The sequence below is a fragment of the Lachancea lanzarotensis genome, scaffold LALA0S14 (genome assembly GCF_000938715.1).
Source record: "Lachancea lanzarotensis genome assembly LALA0, scaffold LALA0S14, whole genome shotgun sequence".
Lineage (NCBI taxonomy): Eukaryota > Fungi > Ascomycota > Saccharomycetes > Saccharomycetales > Saccharomycetaceae > Lachancea > Lachancea lanzarotensis.
This window is the reverse complement of record NW_019212892.1, coordinates 66,680-90,529: the sequence shown is the minus strand read 5'-3', so window position 1 is coordinate 90,529 and position 23,850 is coordinate 66,680. Positions and strand designations below refer to the sequence as shown.

Here is a 23,850-nt window from a genome sequence, read left to right as displayed (position 1 = left end):
TAGTACGGACTCCTAATCATAATCTACCCTCTGTGTCTCCTGGGTTCAAAGCCCCACGCCATGCCGCCAGTCTCGAATATTCACTTCTCTAGCACATACCCTAGCACGAACTCCATACATATTAAAAATTTATCCATCGATCTAGACCAAAAACCATCGCATCTAGGCATCATCCCCAATGCTTTCGAGCTCCTTCAAGTTTGGGAATGCGACTAGCGTTCACATCCGCATAGCGGCTTGTTGGAACAGTACGGTTGCCCATGCAGCGCGCAAAGTTCATCCTATCGCGCAGCTCAATATCGATCTCGGCAACGAACTTAAGAAACAGCACAACGCGTCAGCAGCTTTCAATCTGCTCAAAAATGAAGTTTATGAGGTCTCTCAAAATCTCAATGACTCCAGGTTTACGTTGCAGAAGTCTTTTGGACTCAATTCCGTTCTGAAGCAGCTTCTGCAGGCGTCAAGATCAGAGCTTAGCACTACCAAAAACTCTACCGACTCTACCGGTCCGCTCCCACCAAATCCGTACGAGATTTTGACACTATTGTGCCAATATGGACTAGCCCGTGATCTTCATTTTCAAGTGGTCTTCGAGCACTTGATAGCGTCAAATGCTCCTCAAGATATTCTAGGACTATGGGTGAAATATCTCGAAACCTTGGCCGAAAACACCAGAACTATAACATATGGGTCTCATCATGAAAATAACTTGGCATTAGCATCCATTGGCTACCTCATGGTTCCAGATAACACACCTCGTCTATCAGAATTGACGCAGATTCTGAACATAGGTGACACACCCGAAAAAATGCAAATGTCCAGACTAAGATATTTGCTTGATACCTCAAAAATGGATTCTTCTTCACGCAAAAGTGCGAAGGAGAACTATCTACGCTTACTCTTGGATTTCGCCCAGACCTGCTCCCCCGAGTTCAAGAAACAGCTTAAGGAACTCGAAATAGTTCAGGATGTACAGAGCCTTTTTCAAAGTCTTTCAAGTGCTTCGAAGTTATCGGAGCAGCCTCTGCGTAGTGACATTATTTCTGCCTTCATGATCAAATTTACCGAACTGAAAAAACCACAGCAAGCTCTTCATTGTTTCAATTTGAGTAAGCAATCCGGTACTCTTGATGACGCTGTTAAAAATGCACTACTGGTTGTGATTGCCAACATTCCGGTATACGGAAAAGATGTTCGTGAGCAAAAGGCGAAACGCATAGAAGCGGTTTGGAACACATATTTTGCCAATGTCTCCGATTCAATCAAAGTAGATTCGTACATTGCATTGGTAAGAGCTTTAGGAGAGAGTAGAAACTTTCATCAATTGCAACAACTTTGGATCAATGAGATCCCTACCGCCTTGAAAACGGAACAACGCCTTACCGAAGAATATCTGTTTTTCCAATCTTTCAGAAAAGAATTCACTCTTGAGGGAATCACTGGCGAATTACCAGCAAAGATAATCTCTCTTGAACTCGCTAATCGAGTCCTTCGAAAAATGCTTGAGGAGAAGTTCCCTGAAAAAGCGGTTGATCAGTTTTATCGCGAACAGTTCACAGACCCAGGTGCCCTGTTAAAGCCTAACAGTACAACTCTGGCGCTAAAAATGTATGCGAATTACCTATACACCAAAGACCAAGAATTTCAATTTTTCAAGAGCATCTCAAAGAGCAAAAACGATGTCAACGCCACTACTGAAGTCTTTAAGCAATTCACTGAGGTTTGCCCTGATATTGAGGTCGTACGGAAGGCGTTTGAAGAAATCAAACTACCACTGGGGGCTCGAAAGTTCGGTCATATGATAACAGCTGAGTCAAAAGCAGGGAACATTGATGCTTGTGAGGAGATTTTCAAATCCTTTGTTCAGGAAACTCGAGATGTGACCACGATAACTAGATCTATTTTAGACCCTATCGTTGACGCTGTATGCGAACAGAGCATAAAGGAAAAGTCAACAGCTTTCCTCGAAAAGCTAATTGTCTACGCTACCTTTGCCAAAAAGGCACAGAAGTCGTTAACATTTTATGCGGCTTCGAAAATCACTCACACCTTAGCCGAGCTATCAAGGGTTCAAAAGGGTGGATTCGCTTCTAAAGAAAAGGATTTGGTGACTCAATTGCTCGAAGATGTGTATGCCGTCAGAAACTTTACACCAGCTAAAAGAGATCTAGACATCTTGACTCAAAATGCAGTTCCCTTACCAAAGGTCTCCAAATAATGAAGTTTATAATAATCTCACTGTAAATACTTATTATCATCATGTAACATATATATCCATACACCATCGCTTTTAGATCGATGACGCTCGCCGGCGCCGAAAACTCGAGCTACTTAATTTTCTGGTTTAGGTGTTGAAGCTCTGCTGGGAAGGGCAGCTGGGAGCTGCATTTAAATATTCCCCTTCATTTCTTCTCGCTCCCGAAGTACTCGCTGAGAATTGGTTCAGTCCATCTGGTGAAACGGTCCCTTGCACTTGTAAAATCAACAAGCGCGGGACGAACATCCAGATTGAACGTGGGTAAACCTTCTTCGTCGTCTGGTCCACCGTAAAAATCGATCACGTAGCGAACCTTCTTGTAGCCAGGGTGTTCAGTGTTAGAGGACGAAGGGTCCGGTCTTAGAACAGTCCAGTCGTGCCTATCGAAGGGAAGCTCACTGGAGAACCAGGTAGGGAAGACCGTTCCGAGAAAATTGAACCAACGTGCTCTGGGCGAATACTGAGTGGGCTTACCCATGAACTGCAGAAGTTTGGGTTCGACATTTGTGTCCTCTATGTATTTTTTCTCCCAATCCAAAATCTCCTGCCAGCACCCTTCGTTGAGATAGTTGTGTACAAAAACCATGGACTCCACAGCATCTTCAGGGATTTCTTCTCCGGTATTTGGGTCGATTTTACCCTTGCGGACCATGGCGTTGTACATCTGTTGCGGTGAGGGGTATTCCCAGAATTCGCCGGTTTCCTCGCTACCTTTAGGAATCGAGCTTGTAGTCCGATCTTTGGGGAGTTCCAAGATCTGGTGGGATTGTCTTTCCATCGACAAATTAGCAGGAATATGATTCAATGGGTTCAACCCATCTTGAGGGTCCGAGCCATGCAGAACGGGACATCCATCTGTTGTGCTGCTCTTAGCATTTTTTGGAGCACTTTCGTGAGTGACAGGACACTTTGAACCTTTAGAGCTACCGCTCACGGGGCAAGTCTGTGTCTACAAGAAACGTGTTAGTATTTAAAGGACAACGGGAGATTTTATTGCAATGTGTAACAGCAAAAACGTACCTTAACAGGATCCGCCCAAAACCATCCCATATTCTACCTTGGGATACAATTCGAGATCTAATATCTTTTATTATGGGGAGTATTTGGTGATGAGCATCGGAGAGGCATCGGTATCAAACTTTTCATTGTTCATTGCCAGGTGAATTATTAGATCTCGAGTCTTCGAGTCGAGGAATGGGTAGAGTAACGGATGAAGACACAAGTAGCTGACACTATTTGACCATCGACAAGATGAATGATTAGAGGATCGACAAGAAAATTCCCTCGAGCATTTCAAATTGAAACATACATACTGTGGTATACAGAAAAAGTAAACTTGAGCATTTGAGATCCATTGGAATCTCTCCAAGCAGGCTTTGTGCCTCCCGCTACACTCTAGCTAAGGTATCGCAAGCTGTGTATTCGCGGACAAGGTTTCTAGAGAAGGTTTATTTCGGAGAGACACGTAAGCACTTGTGAAAGAATGGGCTCAAAAAATTGGTCCCGCTCAACGACAGTGGCCGAACCGATGGATTCACAGGAATGAGAGTGGATCAGTGCTGCGTCAACTTTGCTTTCGAAGAATTGAATATGTTAAAGACATCGCATTAGGGCCAGACTGGTAGAAATGGAGGTTCCGACCATCATTGGCTGATACAGAGCTTGTCAGAGCCGGAATGCAGAAAGTGATCTCTAGCTTGTCCTGTTGCTCTCATTTGGAGATCATTGTCCACATCTTGTTGCCGCTTTTCGGCCACCGTAGCCGCCCAGCTGCACTTTGTATCAATTGGCGGCAGAGCTGATCATGTGACCAAGCTTATCACGTTTTATAGTCTGGTCACGTTACTTTAACGTATGACGTTACTTTTACTACCATCCAAGAACGGCAGCTTTCAACATAATGCAATAATAGCCATTCTAAATCCGAACAACGACAAATCTCAATAGACAGAAACACACAGACGAACGTCATTACACCGCGACCCTGGCTCTCTCTTCGTTCACATACTAAACTGTGATGGACGCTAGAACAGAACCTGCCGGGAGCGAAGCGTCCGCCGTTGATCTTCGAACGAATTTGGAATTTGTCGCATCTACCCAACTGTCGCAGCGCGATCCGACCATCAAGCTTATCGATCTGGGTATATCATCACTTACAGATGATACAATTGAACTATTGCTTTCAGTGGAACGACTTTCTTTGCAGAAAAACCAGCTGATGGAGCTACCTGAAAGCTTTAGTAAACTGCGGGAGCTCAGATATCTTGATCTGCATAACAATAAGCTGCGAGAGTTTCCTACAGTCCTATTGCAGTGCCAGCGACTCGAGATCTTAGATCTTTCCTCAAACTCTATCACACAACTGCCTCATGCGTTCCCACAGACGTGGTGCGACAATCTCCAGGTCCTTTCGCTCAAGAATAATAACGTAACGACATTACGGGAACTTTATCCCGCTGTAATGTCGCTACGAAATCTGAAGATTTTGGAAGTAGAAGGCAACCCAATTTTACAGGAAGAGCTCGATCAGGTGAAGGCAGAAGTGCCGTTATCCTCGCTTTTAGATACTTCACATGAAGAGTACTGGTGTGTTGCACTGCGAAAACATTTCGAAGACGCAAAGATCAGCAAAGCCGCGAAACGCCGTGGCTTTATCAATGTCTCGGAAGAACAAAACCGTCAGGAAGAGATTCACAGCAACAACAAATATAATGACTATTTCAAGCGCCTCTCGGTCCTCCCGGAAGAAACGACATCTCAACGGGTGTCCCACGATGAATTATTAGTGGCCTGTCGAAAACTTCTGTTCTGCTTCACAGAATGTCAACAAAGTATACGAAAGATAACTTCTTTTTGTGAAGACAAGGCTGTTGCTGTAAACGCCATTTCCTTACTCTACAATGTTAGATCCCATATTGACAACCTTGTAGAGCTTCTTGAGCAAAGTGAAAACCCAACTTCTACAAAAAATGGTGTGATGATTCAGCTTTGTCTCACAATAATCACAACTTTCAAGCAAGTCTTCATTTTGCTTCGCAAGCATTTTAGAGCATTTTTCCAAGGAAACGATATATGTTTTGCAAGAATGTTTTACATGAATTTGCTTTGTTCTTACACGGAGATGTTCAATGCTTGGAATCTAATCACTCCTCATACCAATTTGGCTAACGCCAGGCGAAGGGTAACCAGAACGCATTCTCTGAGCACCTCACATGGCTATAAACATATACCACGCGCTCGGAGCAACACCTTACAAAGATCCGTCACATCAAACGCACCTTTGCCCGCAACTTCACCTCTGCCACAACCTGCCGGTCACAGGTCGGCCAATGTATCGGTTATGACAACTCCACCTCCCGCGCAGAGCAGTGTTGGAGGTGAACTAAGATCAGATAACGAAGGATCACCGAGGATGAAAACAGAGGCATCGCAGCATTCACCACAGGCCGCAAGAAGAGCCGCCACTGACATACCCACTTCAAGCGGGACGCCCATTATTCCAGGAAGTACATCTTCGAAACCTTCGCTTGACGAAAATTCCGATACTGATGTTGATTCACAGCTTTACCACACACTAGAGTCAGTGATCACGATGGTCAACGTGGTTTATGCTCAACTCACGTCTGCTATAACGAAAAGTGCTATCGCTAGCACGAAAAGCGCTGAGTCCTCGAGCATCACAAGTAGCATCGCAGCCAAAATCAAGGACCTTACCGATACGTGCTATCAGTCGAAGGAACTTTCAAAGATGTTGAAAGAAAGGTTGTCGCTCATTTATGAAAGTGCGTCGGATGATTTCTCGGGCGCAAAGGAGAAGGTCAAAACCTGGGAACATATCAACGCATTTTTGAAGTCCATCATCTCTATTCTGGCAAATACAAAAATCATCATGAAGGATTTGCCCATTTTGCATGAAGTGAGACCAAATCTAGCATCTCTGGCGAAGGTTACAAAAGATGTCACAGTTATATTGGACTTGAGTTCGTATAGAAGTGTTTCACAGGCAGCACAGCAACAGCAACAGCAACAACTTGCGGAGCCTTCTCTTGCTAAACAGCAGCACACCCATTCACAGGCTTCGATAGCCACAGAGGAGCCCTCAAATCCTCCAATGGTGACTCCGCTGTCCACTCCCTCCTTGGTCACTGTGCATGCTACAAATCCTTTTGACCAATTCTAATAAAATTACATATTTCTCCTGCATAGTTCTAAGCACACCTTTCTAACGTTTCCTCATAAATTTTGCTTACCTCGTAATGATAACCGTGAACTTGCTGTTCTTCTAGATAGCGTGGAACAGCAGTTCTTGTGCGCTCTGCAATACCCGCAATTCTCACCGTCTCAGTGGCGTTCAGCCTGGTGTTTCCTGGTACCAGACCTTCCAATAGCCGTGCAAATGATACATCCAAAATGATGATGAATTTGAATGCTTTTGAAAGAGTTTTGTGCTGTTCATCACTGCTCATGCCACGAATATCAAATGTCGCCAAATAATCCAAAAAATCGTCCGCCACACGTATAAGATAGTAAACCTGGCCAAAGCTTGTAGATTTCGTGCCTGCAAACTGTTCGCGGCTCATAAGATTTACGTCAGTCTTCAAAAGTGACTCCGTGTTAGTAAGGCCCTCTATGGAATACCATATAAAATCCAGCACTGTTTTAAGATCTTCCAAAAGCGGTCCCAGACCCTGGTAACCATGTTGTTCGTTTAGACCTCGGGATTGTACAAATTTCCTCTGAATTTCCATTAACTTTTCATCGCAATACGATATAAATTTTGACTGCTGTGACATTGACAGTGCACGTTGATTGACATGTTCAGCACGATGTGCATATCTACGCATGTCAACTCCAGATGAGAACGGTGAACTGACATTCACACGAGGTCTAAAATGATCATGTGAGTCGAGGTTACTCTCTAGATCTTCATCTAACCTTTCTCGTTTCGGGGTCGGTTGGCTGACAGCGCTTGCACTGGTATCGCGTTCCTCTTCTAAATCGAGTCCTTGAATATCGCTCTCGTTTAGTTCATTAATATCATTGATATCTAGCTCCTCATTTGCAGCGGTGTGCTGGGGAGTTTCTGGAGTAAGCATCGCAGACATCCCTGGGTGTAGGTATCCTGGCGAGATGGATTCCATTGATACTTCGCCTTTGGCGATGACGTAGTTAATACATATAACGAATATAAATTAGTAGCAGTCGTGGATAGTGATCCACTTTCTTCAAATCATATCTGATCAGCTGGGAAACAACGTTAATTCAGATGAGTATCGAAAGCGCTACAGATGGTTCAGCTACGTGTAGATATCTTCAGTCATGTTCATGGATAGTCAGCTTCGTATTTTCTTTTGAAATGCAAATTCTCATTTTTTACTAATACTGACGCTTGCGTATCTAGTCACGTGATGATAACTTGAACTTCTCTTCTCACAACAATTATCGCACACATTGTTTCACAGAATTATGTGGCTGAGCCATTCAACGTAACTGTGACACAGTTTAGCTCTGTAACCATTGAGTGTTTCGGTTGATCGGGTGTAATGGCTTACAACGACACAATCGTCATTCGTGATATTATGTTTCCCCCGCTGAGATCTAAGATACCGCATAATAACTACAACACGCAATTCCTTTAGTATGATATGGACACCGACCACATTGCTGCTGTTTTAAACCCTGAGCAACCCAAATCGCCAGTGGCAGTCTTCGGCTATTAATTTTCTAAATTTATATCGTATATAATGACAGATGTCTACATATAGTCAAACTTCAGAGGACATACCGATCAGTAAACTTGTGCACTCGACTACACAGATTTCCAAAACCATCCACTCAAATAACCGACTTCAGCTGCCGAGATGGGCATTGCACAGATAGATTATAACGAGAAGGAAATTCTCGGAGTCCTGGAACCTTTTACCGCGAAACCGGGGAATTTTGAGGCAGATGAACAATTAGCCGCCATGGCCATTGTTAAAAATAAACTCGTGAAATTGGGTAGAAGCGACCGAGAATGTGATATTGTACTGAATCAAGCATCGGTGTCGAGCGTTCATTGCGTTTTTTGGGCTATAAGATTCGACGATGACAGCGTTCCGCTATACTATGTCAAGGATTGTTCCTTGAACGGAACTCAGCTCAACGGAATGTCGATGAAACGAGGCCAAACGTGTTTGTTAGAAGATGGAGACACTATCACGGTGCCCAATGTAGCAGTGTATCGTTTCGTGGCCCGTATAAGACAAACAACACACGATCTTGTGGAACAGTTGGGATTTCGAGCAGATATCGAAAATTGGCACATTACATCCAAAATTGTTGGCAGCGGTACTTTTGGTCACGTCTTGGTTGCCAACAACCGGAACCCCATAAATGTCACCCATCAAAGCACAAATTACGCCGTCAAAGTGATCAAAATAAAGCCTAACAGGTTGGATGAAGAGGCCAAAATTTTACTCAAGCTCTCACATGTACGTTGAGACCCTATCACTGATCCCAATGAAACTTCATATACTAACGCCACTGCACAGCCCAATATTATCAGAGTCTACAAGACATTTGCGGATGCAGGTGGGAATTTGTACATTTTCCAGGATTTGATTACTGGTGGTGATCTTTTTTCGTACCTGGCCACATCGGACTGCTTGTCTTCTGTCCCAGAAACCGAAGCCTTGCTCATAGTGTACCAGATCCTGCAGGCATTACGATACTTGCATTCCCAAGGAATAGTGCACCGCGATTTGAAACTCGATAACATTCTTCTCTGTACCCCAGAACCCTGTTCCCGAATCGTCCTTGCAGACTTTGGAATAGCTAAAAACCTATCGTCTTCACGCTCTAGGATGCATACGGTAGTGGGTACACCAGAATATTGCGCCCCTGAAGTTGGTTTCAAAGCTGATAGAACAGCTTACAAGCGCTTTTCGCGGGCAGCAAGCTTCGAACAGCACGGATATGACGCCAAATGCGATCTATGGTCTCTGGGGGTCATCGCGCACATACTTTTAACGGGCATCTCGCCGTTCTATGGTGACGGCTCGGAAGCTAGTGTTATACACAACGCTAAGATGGGTAACCTCAACTTCACATCTAGTCAGTGGAGTATAGTCTCCAATCGCGCCAAGAACTTCGTTCGTCGGCTACTTGAAATTGACGTCCACAGGCGTTTCGACAGTAGCTCAGCTTTTGAACATTCCTGGATTGCAAGGCATAAAGGGCAGCTTGAAAAGATTTATCAGAAAAGAATTGTACAGGATGTCGATATCACATTCAATGTTGAAGACATAGATCAGAAACGGAAGATGTCTGACACTGCCAGCATTTGTTCTGCTTATGAAACCAGGAATAAAATGGCTAGAGTTCAGCAATGAATCCCATCGCCACATAAATTAAATATTTGGGTTGCAGCTTGCCATTAAAAAACAACTTATGCTCTCTACCGCTCAAAATTTTGAAATTTCATCTGACAGTGAAACTGGGAGAATGGTGTGTCATCAATCTCGAGATTCACGCCGAGAGCAGCCTTAATTATCGTTCTTCATTGTTCGGTTCTTTGTTGGTGTGCGGTTCGGCATCGAGCAAGTTCAAAATTGTACTTTATTACATGATTATTTGGACCTAGAACAGTCAAAGAGAACCTACCAAAACTAAATGCCTAGAGCCAATACAGCGAAATGCAACGGTACCATGTTCCCATGAGATCTTTCCAAGATTTCACTGCAAGAATTATTGGTGGCGATAAACTGGTACGAAGGCTGGGCCGCTCCGTACTGAGAAGCCCAGCGGCAGCAACCCTCTCTCACACTGATATATGGCTGAGAGAAGCTCTGGTAACAGGTCGCAGAATGCGCTCGCATAAAGTTCACAAACATAAGGAGATTCTACTAAATGGCCAGGCTGAATTGTCGTTGAATGTGGTACTTAATACTCTTCGAAAACTTCGTCTGACAAAAAACGGTGATGCTTATTTCACCTTGCTGAATCGATTGCAATCCAACCAGATCCGATGGATCTCCAAAAAGGGTAGCTACATCGTGGATCAAACACCGGTAGAGCTGTACCGTGAGCTTTCCCATATGCTGCGAGCCACGTCATCTAATTCAGACGATCGAGCGGATATTACATGTCTGGCGAATTTTACGTTAACAGTTCTTGAAAAGTACTCTGAAATACTTGAAACAAGAGCTACTTTATCTCCTGATTTGGTTTTCTGGCAGAATTGCTCTATCATAGTAGCTCGTACCGGATCTATCCACTATTTGCAACATTTATTGGAGCTGGCGAAAGGCAAGCTACCAATCTCATTCGCATATATCGCCTTTTATCTGCAGACAAATCAAATCTCACACCTTTCGTCGGTCTTGAGGACAGCTGGACTTACAGATCTGCAGTTTTTATCCAAGGGTCTCGTTCTTCAAAGCATCGACAAATTCCTCTCTTTGGGCCTGGATGATGACGCTGAGGGCGCATTGAACATATTGATCAACCAGAACTCACTGGATTATTCCACAGTCCTGCGTCTCAATCATTTATCTGAGAGATACGGCGCTTTTAAGATGCAGCTGGCGCTGAACAAGGTGATCAAAAGTCAAAAAGCCGATGGATCTGTGCCCTGGAAGACCTTCCAGAAAGATCTCAGTTTTGAGCACTACATAAAACTACTGGGGGAGGCCGAAGTTCAACCGTTTGGTGAGCAGCTTCCGGTGGATTTCTTATCTACAAAACTCCCCACAAATGCAATGTCGATAAACCAATGGTGTAGCCTTTTTCAGAATAGTATGCCGGCAGAAAACGCGTGGTCTTCTTTGAAAGCACTGCACTTCAATACCGTTCTTAGCCACGTCGCTTCGCATAGGTCATTTAGTTTCGTTATCTTACTTTGGCATCGGTTGATCATGGACCGCGGGTGCATTGAAGCGTTCATGGATTCGCATAAACTGGCAAATCATAAGGGAAAAAATGGATTCCACATTCTTTTGCATGCTGCTGGAAGATCATCTGCGGCCAAACTTGCTGGCTATGAGCTTTTCTGTTTCATGAAAACTTCAAATAGCTGCAAGCTGACGGAACAGGACTACGCGAACTTGATGCTCTCAACCCTTCATGGAGGGGATAACAAGACGGTATACATTTACCTCCGCCACTATATCTTAGATTTCGGTAAAGAGTGTTTGAGACTTAGCGAGTATGGAAATCACACCTGGAAGATGGCAGCATCTGTGGAGTCCGTGATCAACAAGCTGAGATCCACAGGCGAAAGACCTGCTGAAGTAGAGAATATTTTGAAACGAGTAGCTGCTTGGCATTTAGATCACCATTCTGCAAATGATTTCAAAATTCCTGATAAGATTCTCAAGGATATATTTGGGGATCTTTACCTTGACCACTTGAGCCCAAGACGAATCCTTTCGCTGGAGGCGAAGTGGCGGAAACAAAACGAAAGTCCCGTAATATCATCACATCACTACTCTCTAGTGGCAGATTGGGATAGTGTGGAGCGCGTGAGGCTTACACTCGATTACATGCGATCGCAGAAATTAGATACTCGTCTTCGCTAAACCATGACTTAATGAAACCGCATTAACGCTTGCCTACCGAGAAAACTTCAGCCATCTGGTCTTTAAACCTCATCAAATGCTAAATTTATTGTCGCTATTCCTTCCAGACAAGCTGTTTGGATTGATGTGTTGCGGACACCTTCAATTTTGGACCGCTGTGCCAAAACTCCTAACCGTGCGATGATTTCATCTTGCAATTTGTCATAGTTGGAGAAATTTGCTGTACAAGCTACCGCAAGATGAGGCATCAGCTTTATGACAGCCATTTTAAGGACTGAACTCTTGACCAAGGCGAGGTTGTAAAATCTGGCATAAGCAGCTCGTAGATTAAAAGCCTCAACTAAATCCAGTCCAGACTCTAGGATCCGTCGCCAAAAGTTTACACATACAATCGCACGTTTGATTATATCCCGCCGTTGGCATCCGAATCGATTGACATGCGTTGGTTCTCCTTGCCAGGACTTCACCTGCGAAAAAGAAGGAACGATACGTATCAGCTTGTTTAAGAGCCCCAATCTTTTTTCCATCGCCTGTTCAGCATAATGCTTCAGGAAACTATCAATGCTGGTGCGTATTTGTCTATCAGTCGAATAAACTGCGCCAGCGGAGAAGACAAAACCTTGCCAAAATTCATCATAAAAAGTTTCACTCATATTGTGGTAAATTCTGAAGAGGCATTCATCGTGTGGCTCATCATCAGAGCATCGCAATTGGCAAATTTGCCCCAAAACGCACAACGCTCTTTCTCTCACTTTCTCCGCCGGCTCTGCTGCCAGCCGTAGAAGTCTGGGACAGATCAGTTCCATTGTGCTAGTACCGGCGTCAAGAAATAGAACGATGTGCTTCTCAATTAGATCAATAGTGCATTTTCTCACTAGCCCCCCGACATCACCTTGCTCGGTTACCGTATAGTCATCTAAGAACTCGGTCACAATTGAAAGAATGCCTGAGCCTTCGGAGCTTATAATATTGGGCAATGTATTTGACAACGCGTTTAAGACATGGAATCGTCCATCATAATTTAGATGCGGACAGTAGGAGATGAATGAACTCAAGAAGTCGCTGGGCGGCATGTAAGCCATTGCTGCACAGCACATGGCATTGTTTTGAGTGACAAGTTTTCGGAAGCTTTGTTTGAACTGCTGAAATACAATGCTAGACTCAAAATGCGCTCCATCACAAAACATCTTTTCAAGTATCGGCAAAAGAAGTCCTTTCACTCGCTCGAAGCGTGGCTCAGTTGGTGAGGCTGATCTGGCAATGCGTAGCAAGGTCTCCACCATCACTGCATCAATTTTCAACTGAGCCGCTCCCATCGTAACCACAAGGTTCTGGGCTTTCAAGAACGACGTAATTTTGAAATGTTCTTGAGGATTGCTGGACTCTGTCTTCAAGTGGTTCACTAGCCAGGATAAAGTTTCATGGCATGCCGATCTTATTCGTTCATCACCGTAGAATACGCGCTCCGATATCAAGAAGAGGTAACGAGCCTTGGCGTTCGCTGTCTGGTCATTCCGTACCTTTAGTGTAAGCTCAAAGATCAACTTGAATATCTTTGCAGCGACTTCAGGGTTGCCGCTTAATGTTATGAGGCTAGTGACCGATAGAGTAGAAAGCTCTACGATTTTGAGATCATGGTTTCGCATGACATTGATGTGTACAAGCCACTTGATAGTGGCTTCACTCAAATGTGGAACTTTCGACACGAATAGCTCTATGAGCTTCGGTACGTTTTCTTTGTAGCAGAGCTCAAGATTGCTGCACGGCAGCTCTATTATTGTCATTACGCTCGTATCGTCGAAAACTGCATTACCGTATCTGCCTAAAGCTTCTTGTAAAGCCGCCGAGGCGGAACGTCGGATTGTAAGCTCTGGATCTAACATTGAACACATCAGCAGATGGAAAACAATATTCTCGACGTCAGATGTAACATCATATTTCCGCACCAATGACCAACATAGAAAGTTGCTAGCATCTCTGATTTGATGTCCAGTTATTTTGTTCAGTCTCAACTGTTGGAATCCTGTTGTAATAGGTAGAACATCCTTAGCAAAACGGGTAACGAAACTTTGATCCAAAGATCTAAGACGACCAAGTTCTGCGATGAAGAGCAGTTGAGTGTGTAATCGGTCTGCGTCTATTGCATCAATGGGCATAGTCTCAAGTTCCTCCTGCAGCTGCTGGAACACATCTTCAACGAGAGCATGGGAAGAATCGGGATCGATTGTTGTCAAGAGCTGAATGATTTTTGCAAAGCTATGAGCAAGTTGTATTCTAGCTTCAGTAAAGCCGGGAGCCATGTTGTTGAGCACCCATGAGGTGATCTCCTCGAATCCATCCCACGATTCTTGCATTATGTGAAGTCGGCATAGTTTGGGTAAGATTTTGAATATCAGAATTTTTTGCGTTTCATCACGCTCATGACTATCATCTATGCAGAAGCTGGTCAATTCAGCTAACTTCAAGGGATTCAGCAACTGTTGTGACTCGTGCGATGTTTTTCTATTCAGTATGGATTTGAAAGTCAAATTGAGGGTAAGAAGATCGATCTCGTTCTCATCGCATCGATTTTGAAATAGATCCAGGTTTTTGGAAAATAATTCGGCATGTACTCCAGCAACAAGCGGATCCAAAACCGGATAGACCTTCAAATTTTTGGTATTGTTGTAGATTTCAGAGTCATTCTCCAGCTTGAAGGGTGACATTAGAATAATATTCAGCCATGGCAGCAGCATCGACAAGATCTTCCAGTCTTTAATACCGTCCCATACTGCAAGCTGGTCCAAAATATGCGGTAACAAAAAAATATCCGTGGGCAAATGCCTCCTTGCTCTCTTGACCTTGCAAACTTTCGAGAATGTGTAAAATATGGCACCAATAGATTTCTTGTCCTCGGTCGATCTCGCAAAGAAATCAGCGGCGAGAGCAGTGACGAGATCAGCCAGATGATCGTCCAGTATCGATGGATCTTGCTGAAAATGGTCAATGGCAGTCAAAACACTTGGAATGTCATTCAAATTTTGGACACCATTTTCAATCACTGTCAAAAGACTGTCAACATTCAGATCATCCATGCTAAGAGAAGAGGAAAGTATGTTGATGATGGTCACTAGCCGGTCTGTTTAATTTTGACCATCTCAGTAGAAATGGTCACATTCGTAGATGAGTACAATGATGTAGCTAATGGCTTGGAAGTCAGGAAGCGGGCTCGATCTATGGCGATAATAGGTTTCAGTTACTAGGCGATTTTGAGGTTTCTTAATAGCACTTAAAGGTGCAAATCTGGTGTTTCTGGTTCGTCAAAATGCTCGCACAAGTGTTTAAATATATTAAAGATGACACAGATTACTGATTGAAGGCAGTAGAGAGTGGGGTTCTTCAAGCTTGACTATAGGTTCTGAAATAAGTGAGTTTACTATGCCGATGGCCGGTATGTGAGTAGTTATAGTTAAGAGATTGTCCGCGAAACATCCGGATGATGATCCCCTGATGTATTCGTGTGAATTTTAATGTTTTGAGGGCGTAATATAACTTTTACAAGTAATGGGTGAAAACGAAGAAAAGGAGGGAGCATCTAGGAATTTCGAACCAATACAACCCATAGCCTAAAAATGAGCAGAATATCGACATAAACCCAACTCATCTGTGGGATATCGTGGAACATCGTTTCTAGCAACGTCACGTGACGAAACTCTAATCAGATGACAGGAAACTAAGAAGTGACAATGCTTAAAGTATAACTTGGTGCGTGAAGATTATTGTACTTATTCTAGGAGAGAGAATGAGAAATGTGAGAATATGGTGGCTGTAGAGGCTTTAAGTCTGTCGACAAATGAAATATCTGATCATGTGACTTGTGAACGTACAATCAATTGTTCGTAAACAACGAGCTCTATTGCTGATTTCGTATGAAAGCATAACCCCTAAAGCTGCTTACATAATCTTTGAGGTGACACAAAAACGAAGTTGGCGTATAAATAGTGAAAGGGTGGGCGGTTCAGGACCTGTTCACTGCCAATCCCCAAAACATCAACAAAATTTAATGACACAGGTGTTCCTACTAGTTATACTTGTCATCTGAAGCAGCAGCACAGCGCTCAACAGCTTGAAACTAATGAATTATCTTCAACAAGAGCGACTGCTGGTCTTCTTGAGAGTTTAGTATGTGAAGGTCGCTCGAGAGCGTCCTAACTCTATACGAAACACGAGGGGAACATTCTAGTCATGTGACGAGTACAAGGGCATCTTGTACGTGAATCTGTAGCATGCACGTGCGTGAACTTTTACTTTTTCGTTATTTTCCCGTAAACGACATATATCACGTGTCGGAAAAGGAAAAAAAAAAGTCGTGAGTTTTCTATATGAGCTTCCAGCTTCCCGGCTTCCCAATGTCTGCTTCTTCTTCTATCCCACATGCTACGGCTTCCGCAGTGCGCTTCCGCTTTTCTGAAGAGTTGAAAATTCGTCCATCACCACCACTCGCCAGACTTTATTCGTCTCACGCGCCCTGACGTTGGGTGATTGACACGATTACACCTTCCGCCAGGTATAAATATTAGCACCGCATCGTAGTTATACTACTCGGGCTTCTTGACTCTACTTGGTAGAATTCTTACAGAATCTCCAGTATCACTCAAACACCGACACACACCGCCAATCATGGAATCTAGACTAGGATGGCTATCTAACCTTCAAACCGACACCGGTTCTAACCTTAGAAGAACCTCGATCATCGGAACTATTGGTCCAAAGACCAACTCCCCAGAGTCGCTTGTCGCTTTGAGAAAGGCTGGTCTAAACGTTGTCAGAATGAACTTCTCTCACGGTTCTTACGACTACCACCAGTCTGTCATTGACAACGCCAGAAAGTCTGAGGAGCTATATCCAGGCAGACCTTTGGCCATTGCTCTTGACACCAAGGGTCCTGAAATCAGAACTGGTACCACCACCAACGAGGTCGACTACCCAATCCCTCCTAACCACGAAATGATCTTCAGCACTGATGACAAGTACTCCAAGGCTAGTGACGACAAGGTCATGTTCATCGACTACAAGAACATCACCCGTGTTATCGACAGCGGCCGTATCATCTACGTTGATGATGGTGTCTTGTCTTTCGAAGTGCTAGAAGTTGTGGACGACAAGACCCTAAAAGTCAAGTCTCTAAACGCTGGTAAGATCTGCTCCCACAAGGGTGTTAACTTGCCAGGTACCGATGTCGATTTGCCAGCTTTGTCCGAGAAGGACAAGGCCGATCTAAGATTCGGTGTTAAGAATGGTGTCCACATGGTGTTCGCTTCTTTCATCCGTACTGCCAACGACGTCACCACCATCAGAGAAGTTCTTGGTGAAGACGGTAAGGACATCAAGATCATCGTCAAGATTGAGAACCAACAAGGTGTCAACAACTTCGACGAAATCTTGGCTGTTACTGACGGTGTCATGGTTGCCAGAGGTGACTTGGGTATCGAAATCCCAGCTCCTCAAGTGCTTGCTGTTCAGAAGAAGTTGATCGCCAAGTGTAACGTCGCTGGTAAGCCAGTTGTCTGTGCTACTCAGATGTTGGAATCTATGACTTACAACCCAAGACCAACCAGAGCTGAAGTTTCCGATGTTGGTAACGCTGTCTTGGACGGTGCTGACTGTGTCATGTTGTCTGGTGAGACCGCCAAGGGTAACTACCCAATTAACGCTGTCAAGATGATGGCCGAGACTGCTTTGATGGCCGAACAAGCCATTCCATACCTATCTACCTTTGACGACATCAGAAACTGTACTCCTAAGCCAACCTCTACCACTGAGACCATTGCCGCCGCTGCTGTCTCCTCTGTGTACGAGCAAAAGGCCAAGGCCATCATTGTCTTGTCTACCACTGGTTCTACCCCAAGATTGGTCTCCAAGTACAAGCCAAATGTGCCAATTGTCTTGGTCACCAGAAACCCAAGAGCCGCCAGATTCTCTCACTTGTCCAGAGGTGTCTTCCCATTCGTTTACGAACAGGATGCTGAATCTGACTGGACCAAGGACGTTGACCAGCGTTTGAAGTTCGGTATCGAAAAGGCTAAGGAATTCGGTATGTTGGCTGAAGGTGACAACATTGTTACCATTCAAGGTTTCGCCGCTGGTGTCGGTCACTCTAACACTTTGCGTGTGTTGACCGTCTAAATTTAATGACCCTTTATAAATTTATACGTCTAGAAACAATACAGCGAAGTTCACGTTTGTAAAATGCATACATCTGTTAATCCATTACACTGATGATATCAATTTGTCGTGGTACTGACTTGATTAGATTTCGAACTGCACTTGTGGAGTTCGGAATGAACAGCTCGAATTTAGCTTGGGTATCATTCGCCTTAATAGATACTCTTCCCATTCTTGCCGTCCTTTTGATTCTGAGCTAGTGAAGGCTGCATGATATTCAAGTCGGCAAGACATGGTTCTAGCTATTTGCAGAGCTCGATTAGTCTTGCGTTTTAAAACTAGCTTATCCAAATAGCGATCGAACAAATCTAGATCATCTGCGTGTGGACCTACAGTGATCGTCTGATCAATCCAAGTTCCTATCAAATGATAGATGTCGCGAGGACGTTCTAAACTTTGAAACTGCTCTATCTCTTCTAAAGTAGACCTCAAGCTCAAAGGAGAATTTGTCGTCCCGTAGTCTTTAATGACATTTCCTTTCCTTACGGAATTTCGAGTCTTTTTGACGATTGCATGATCTCTTTTTATTTCCCGTTGAAGTTCCGGTGGGAGGTTTCTCATAAAGTCCTCATCGAGAGTGCTGGGCAGCTCTTGTTTAAAACTGTCTTTGGTTGATTTACCGAACCTGTCCCAATATTCCTTCACTGGTGACACGGAAACGGTCAGATTTCGGGTGGGCGAGGGTGGTATTTGTAGATGTCGTTTGGTGAATTCAGACCGAACGTCTTCCTTCAAAATGCGAGGCATTGAGTGGAATGCGTTTGGCTTGAGCACCGGGATATTAGAATCACCGGTAAGTATAGCATCGCCAAAAGGTAGCTTCTTCTGATAATTTCTAGTAGCCTTCATTTCAAGCTTGTTTAATTGCACCGCCAAACCTCTCAAGTCTTTGGGAGGACACGCTAGCATTCGAAAGGAGCTTTTGATTTCTGTAGCGATTAGACCTATCTCATCTGTAGGTATCCCAAAGCGGCTGCTTTTACTGAAAGTATCGCATTCGCCAGATCCCAAATACTTGGCAGGCTCAATCGGAGCATGTTCACACCGCCGCATAATTTTTAAGGTCACTTGAGGCGTCACCATTCCAAGATCATGAATTTTCGATGTTAGATGCTCACATACTCTGTCAATAAAGTCGTCAATATCGTGAATCGAATCAAACCTGATAGCGTAGTTGATATCAACCGAAATGGACTTCCTCGCGAAAAAATCTAAGGGGTTGCGTAGAATTCGGCTATTTTCTTCGTCGTCTTTGGCGGATAAGAATAAATGTATTTTGCGGCCCGTCTTGGTTCCCAAGATGGAGGTTAATGATTTCAATGTCGATTTAGCTTTTAAATCGCCGATGGTCGGGGTCGTAGATGCATCGGGAAAAAGCTGTTGACGAATTTTGTGCACGATAGAAAAACCAACGCCCGGCAAGTCGTTTAGCGGGAATTTAGCCTGAAAATTATCTAATTCAGTTTCGTTGGTCAGATTCATGATGACGCGTTTTCCGTTTGGTTTTGCATCTTTCAGTGCCAGCCTTGCGCTCACAAGGGAAGGACCACAACCGATGCTCACAGTACAGCCATTGGTTGCATCAAAGACTTGTTGTCTAATGGTCTGAGTAACCATCTCGCATTGACCTTGCACATCATGAAAACCTGTAAAGGTGCTAACCCTCTTGACACAGATGGCTTCGTCAATGGATACCGGCAGAATCATATCAAAGAAGTGTGTCTCCGCTAAAATTTGGTACAGCAATTTGGAGTTGACCTCATATTGTTCAAAGTTATAAGGCATGCACACTAATTTGGGACAGAGTCTACGAGCAGATCGTACCCACATCCCGTTTTTTACACCAAAACTGCGTGCCACATAATTACAGCTTGCAATTTCGGAACTGTTGTTGCCATGTGCCACTGCGAGTGGGTCTTCGTAAAGCCGGTATCTTGGATCGCTGAGAGCGGAGACTGTTGCGAAAAAACAGTCGAAATCAATGTGAAAAATAGCAACACTTTCATTTTCAGTGATACCTTGGATATTTGAATGCTCTAGATATCTTTCACAAAATAGAGCCCTCAAATCGGCTTTCCAAGTAGAAAGGTGATGCAATCGGGATTTGGCAAAGAAACTACGCAAGAAGTCTGGGTGGTTGCAATCAAGTGTATTTTCGGAGTTTTTGTCTTCGACATTAGGTTCGCCTTTTGGTGGCTTTGCTTTAGTCAATTTGAGCTTACCTTGGTCGTCATCTCCGGTGATCAGCGCGAAATCTTGCCAAGGAAGCCTTTTATTTGCTGCAATTGAGTCCGTTACCCACTGGGGGGTGACAACTTTATACTTTTGAAATTCGACCCGTTTCTTAGCGGTCAAGTTGCTGGCAATGATATGAGTTACGCTTGTCTTACCAGACAGAAAGTGCATGAATTGGCCGCCATACAGGATGATCTTTTGGTGGAGTTGCAAGCGATCGGGGTCTGTGCGACCGTTGATATAGATGATGCAATCTTTGAAAACAGGTGGGAAAGGCTTACCATCATTTAAAGCATTTTGATATAGCTTTTTCATGTATTGATCGCGATCTTGTTGGAGTACTTTTTTATCGGAAAAGTATTGGCCGTAGTCACCAAAATTGATGTTTGAGGCCACTCGAGGGTGTGCATCAGTGATAGGCTGATCGTCATCGGAATTTTCTCCTGAGGTAGCCACAATTGACGGAGATGCGACAGTAGGAGACTCGTCATCGATAACATCAAAATTCACGTTGTTTTGGTGGCTAGAAAGGTGGGAAATATTGGAATCCCAGTTTTGTTCGTCGTCATCGGACTCATGTTCCAGCAAAGAGCGTTTAGCAGGTTGGGGGGCTTCGTACGAGTTCACCAGGTTCACAAGTGAATGATCATTCAGAGAGGAAAGTAGTCGTTGCTGCTGGGTGCAGCCTGGAGCATTTTGCGTTGTGACGAAAGAATAGCTGTGCAGGGGCGAGTCCAGTTGCTGGGACTGACCAACGTCAGAGGGCTCGGTGGTATCGGAAAGAAGTTCTGCTAATGCATCTTGGTCCATGTGCTGAGGGAGACTGTGTGGGGGCTGTCTAGAGACTTTGTGGAGACTGAGTGGAGACTGAGTGGAGACTGTTTTTGACCAGCGAAGGAGCTGGATTTGGGGGATAAGTAGAATGAGGTAGCGATGAGTTTGTCGAATGTAAGGAATTCTAGATGACACTGTCGTGCATAATGATATCTAATCACCGAGCAGAGGAATGACAAGAGAATTGGGTGGCTGGCACAAATCGCAGAACTTTACATCCGGACACCCAAACGGAACATTTGAAATTTCGGTTTGGTCACATGTCGCGGTATCAGTGTCCACCACTATATACTCACACGAACCGTTCGTATTAACCAATACAGTGCGGAACGATCACTCGTAATGGTCTACTTTGAGTCCGGGGTTTAGAAGCTGTATCGCAAATTGTTCCCGCCAACCCGACGGTCCCAACAACAACACCGTAGCTAAATGCACACACGACGTTTCAATAGTTTTGGGTATATTGCGCAATACCCTAATGGCCCACGTCCACGATCACGACCACGACCACGCCCGCCCACGCTTGGATTTTCGAAACTGTTGATTGCAACATTCTCAGCATGGAACACCTTCCATCGCCATATCAACGCGAAGACTCTAGGGGTACGGTCAGTGTATGTAGTGTTAGTTAGTATTGCAGATTTTATGCCCGGTCCGAGATCACTTTTTCCCAGTGCGTCGTTGTCACACGCAAATCACCGACCGTTCGGCAATATTATCGCACCGCCATTTGCTGCATCATGTTCACAGATACTCCCAGATACTCCCAGATACTCCCAGATATTATTCCCTATCTGAGACGACGGTCTTTCGCTTTCGCCGTCTTTGCAGTGTTTGCAGCGCGGTGTATATTTGCAGCCGTTGCAGTCTTTTGCAGAAAGACACCCAAGGGCCAGAAACGCTCCTGCGGGCCTTCTTCTTCCTACAGCAACAAAACATGCTCAAATTGAAAAAATCCCACCCTAATAAACTCATTCATTCCCAACAACACTGATCTTTTGCAATATGTGTGTAAGAGTGAACTCTAGTGCATTTTGCATGATACTTGGTAGTTTCCTGTTCCCATGGTCCTTCTAGGATGCCACTATCTGCTTTTTTTACCACCACGCTTCCAATTTTGCTCCGGCTACGGTTCTCGCTAATCTTCCTCTGGGCTTCCTTCTAAACTCCTTTGGGACGCCCTCTTCGCTTTCTGCGTGCGTTGTGTGCGCTCTGTCTAGGTTCCTTCTAGCTCCTTCTAGGTTTTTCACTACCCTGCCTGCGGTGCTACTGAGGCCTGAGCCTAATCTTGTCCCCGGGCGATCTGGCTACGTGGGTGGTACCATTGAGTAGGAGGAAAAAAAAAAAATGACAATTTAGTATATGGGTTCTATAAAAGAGAGTCGAAGCAAGCGGAAGAGCTGAGTTGTGGGAAACCCGCAGCCGTTGTGAATACAGAGCGTTTAGAGCTCTTTCAGTGAGCAAAGCTGTAGCTGGACCTAGCGGTTTAGTAGAGAAGAACTTGGAAAAACAATTTGGAGAAGCTTTTAGCTTTTAAAATATACCCATAGTATACCCAACCTTGCATTTCGCACCTTTTTTATTTGACGGTATGACAACCAGTATGATGGAAGGATCCGGAACTATGACTTTGACTTCCGGTGCGGGACTCCCCAGATCCAACGCCATCGGGTTCGAAGATTGGCTGTTCCCGGAAACGGAATCGGGCGAGACCAACAATAGCGGTGGTGCAAGTGGTAGTGGTGAACGATTGATGATGGATATCGGGACACCGTGGAACATGACCGAACCGGGTGTCGCGGAGATGACCGGTGCACGTGACGCCGACTCGTCCAGCGCGACATCGTCGGCCGGGTCACCGTTGGACCAGTTTTCAACGTTATTTGACGCGGCCACGGGGACGACGACGACTACGACGACAACCGAGTGTTTGGGTGCGGGATCCGCCGCTGACACAGCGGTTGTTGCCTCCGCTGGTAGCGGCAGCAATTCCGCTTCGGAATCACCGACGCTGGTGAAGAGCGAAGAAACGGCCGCAGGGGCCGGAGGTGCAGGACTATGCGGCTCACAACAGCAGCAGCAACAGCAGCTGCCGTTGGATACTCTAGACGGGTTCGCAGACCTCGAGCAGGCCGTTGGCCTGGGCAACGACCCAGAAACCCCCGGCAACGCGCTCGGCGGCCCTGGCAACCTTGCGGCACGCAAGCGCCGCGCGCCGCGCAAGCGGCTTACGGCGCATCAGAAAGAGGCGCACAACAAGATCGAGAAACGCTACCGCATAAACATCAATACCAAGATCTCAAAGCTCCAGCAGATCATACCGTGGGTCGCGTCCGAGGAAACCGCATTTGACGCCGGCGAGGGCAAGGCCAATGGCTCCGCTTCGTCGTCGTCGTCGTCGTCGTCTTCATCGTGCAATTACGGCACGGATTCGGCGTGCTACGCTTCAGATCCGGCAACGGCCGTCTCTGTGCGTCTCACGGACGTGGCAACGCCCAAACTCAACAAGAGCATGATCCTGGAAAAAGCCGTGGATTACATCCTTTACTTGCAAAATAACGAGCGGTTGTACGAGATGGAGGTGCAACGCTTAAAACGGGAACTGGAGCGTTCACGCAGGGAAAAGGAATAAAGATCCACACTTCCTTTTTCTTTCCCTGGAGGAAACCAGTTCCGAATTTTTCTTATGATAGACCACATGGCGCTTCCCGCAACGCCAAAACACGCATTACGCATGTTACGCACATTTTATGATTTTAT

The 23,850-nt window shown here is 44.9% G+C and overlaps 10 protein-coding genes across 10 annotated transcripts; 6 read left to right on the top strand and 4 right to left on the bottom strand.

Moving 5' to 3' along the window:
• Positions 1–178: 178 nt before the first annotated feature.
• On the top strand, positions 179–2,218 carry MSC6 (LALA0S14e00936g1_1; the record flags this gene model as incomplete). The annotated part of the gene is made up of 1 exon (XM_022771688.1): positions 179–2,218. The coding sequence occupies one exon, from the start codon at positions 179–181 to the stop codon at positions 2,216–2,218; it is 2,040 nt and encodes a 679-aa protein (XP_022631061.1).
• A 184-nt stretch (positions 2,219–2,402) lies between these two features.
• On the bottom strand, positions 2,403–3,307 carry CYC3 (LALA0S14e00914g1_1; the record flags this gene model as incomplete). The annotated part of the gene is made up of 2 exons (XM_022771677.1): positions 2,403–3,206; positions 3,278–3,307. The coding sequence occupies 2 exons, from the start codon at positions 3,305–3,307 to the stop codon at positions 2,403–2,405; spliced, it is 834 nt and encodes a 277-aa protein (XP_022631060.1).
• A 967-nt stretch (positions 3,308–4,274) lies between these two features.
• Positions 4,275–6,437, top strand: SOG2 (LALA0S14e00892g1_1; the record flags this gene model as incomplete). Its single annotated transcript, XM_022771666.1, has 1 exon — positions 4,275–6,437. The coding sequence occupies one exon, from the start codon at positions 4,275–4,277 to the stop codon at positions 6,435–6,437; it is 2,163 nt and encodes a 720-aa protein (XP_022631059.1).
• Positions 6,438–6,465: 28 nt separating this feature from the next.
• TFB6 (LALA0S14e00870g1_1) lies at positions 6,466–7,362 on the bottom strand (the record flags this gene model as incomplete). The annotated part of the gene is made up of 1 exon (XM_022771655.1): positions 6,466–7,362. The coding sequence occupies one exon, from the start codon at positions 7,360–7,362 to the stop codon at positions 6,466–6,468; it is 897 nt and encodes a 298-aa protein (XP_022631058.1).
• A 756-nt stretch (positions 7,363–8,118) lies between these two features.
• On the top strand, positions 8,119–9,630 carry MEK1 (LALA0S14e00848g1_1; the record flags this gene model as incomplete). The annotated part of the gene is made up of 2 exons (XM_022771644.1): positions 8,119–8,730; positions 8,791–9,630. The coding sequence occupies 2 exons, from the start codon at positions 8,119–8,121 to the stop codon at positions 9,628–9,630; spliced, it is 1,452 nt and encodes a 483-aa protein (XP_022631057.1).
• A 303-nt stretch (positions 9,631–9,933) lies between these two features.
• MNE1 (LALA0S14e00826g1_1) lies at positions 9,934–11,817 on the top strand (the record flags this gene model as incomplete). Its single annotated transcript, XM_022771633.1, has 1 exon — positions 9,934–11,817. The coding sequence occupies one exon, from the start codon at positions 9,934–9,936 to the stop codon at positions 11,815–11,817; it is 1,884 nt and encodes a 627-aa protein (XP_022631056.1).
• Positions 11,818–11,879: 62 nt separating this feature from the next.
• On the bottom strand, positions 11,880–14,891 carry CIN1 (LALA0S14e00804g1_1; the record flags this gene model as incomplete). The annotated part of the gene is made up of 1 exon (XM_022771622.1): positions 11,880–14,891. The coding sequence occupies one exon, from the start codon at positions 14,889–14,891 to the stop codon at positions 11,880–11,882; it is 3,012 nt and encodes a 1,003-aa protein (XP_022631055.1).
• Positions 14,892–16,476: 1,585 nt separating this feature from the next.
• Positions 16,477–17,982, top strand: PYK2 (LALA0S14e00782g1_1; the record flags this gene model as incomplete). The annotated part of the gene is made up of 1 exon (XM_022771611.1): positions 16,477–17,982. The coding sequence occupies one exon, from the start codon at positions 16,477–16,479 to the stop codon at positions 17,980–17,982; it is 1,506 nt and encodes a 501-aa protein (XP_022631054.1).
• Positions 17,983–18,105: 123 nt separating this feature from the next.
• Positions 18,106–21,066, bottom strand: REV1 (LALA0S14e00760g1_1; the record flags this gene model as incomplete). Its single annotated transcript, XM_022771598.1, has 1 exon — positions 18,106–21,066. The coding sequence occupies one exon, from the start codon at positions 21,064–21,066 to the stop codon at positions 18,106–18,108; it is 2,961 nt and encodes a 986-aa protein (XP_022631053.1).
• Positions 21,067–22,696: 1,630 nt separating this feature from the next.
• TYE7 (LALA0S14e00738g1_1) lies at positions 22,697–23,722 on the top strand (the record flags this gene model as incomplete). Its single annotated transcript, XM_022771587.1, has 1 exon — positions 22,697–23,722. One exon carries the CDS (start codon positions 22,697–22,699, stop codon positions 23,720–23,722), a length of 1,026 nt encoding a protein of 341 aa, XP_022631052.1.
• Positions 23,723–23,850: the final 128 nt, after the last annotated feature.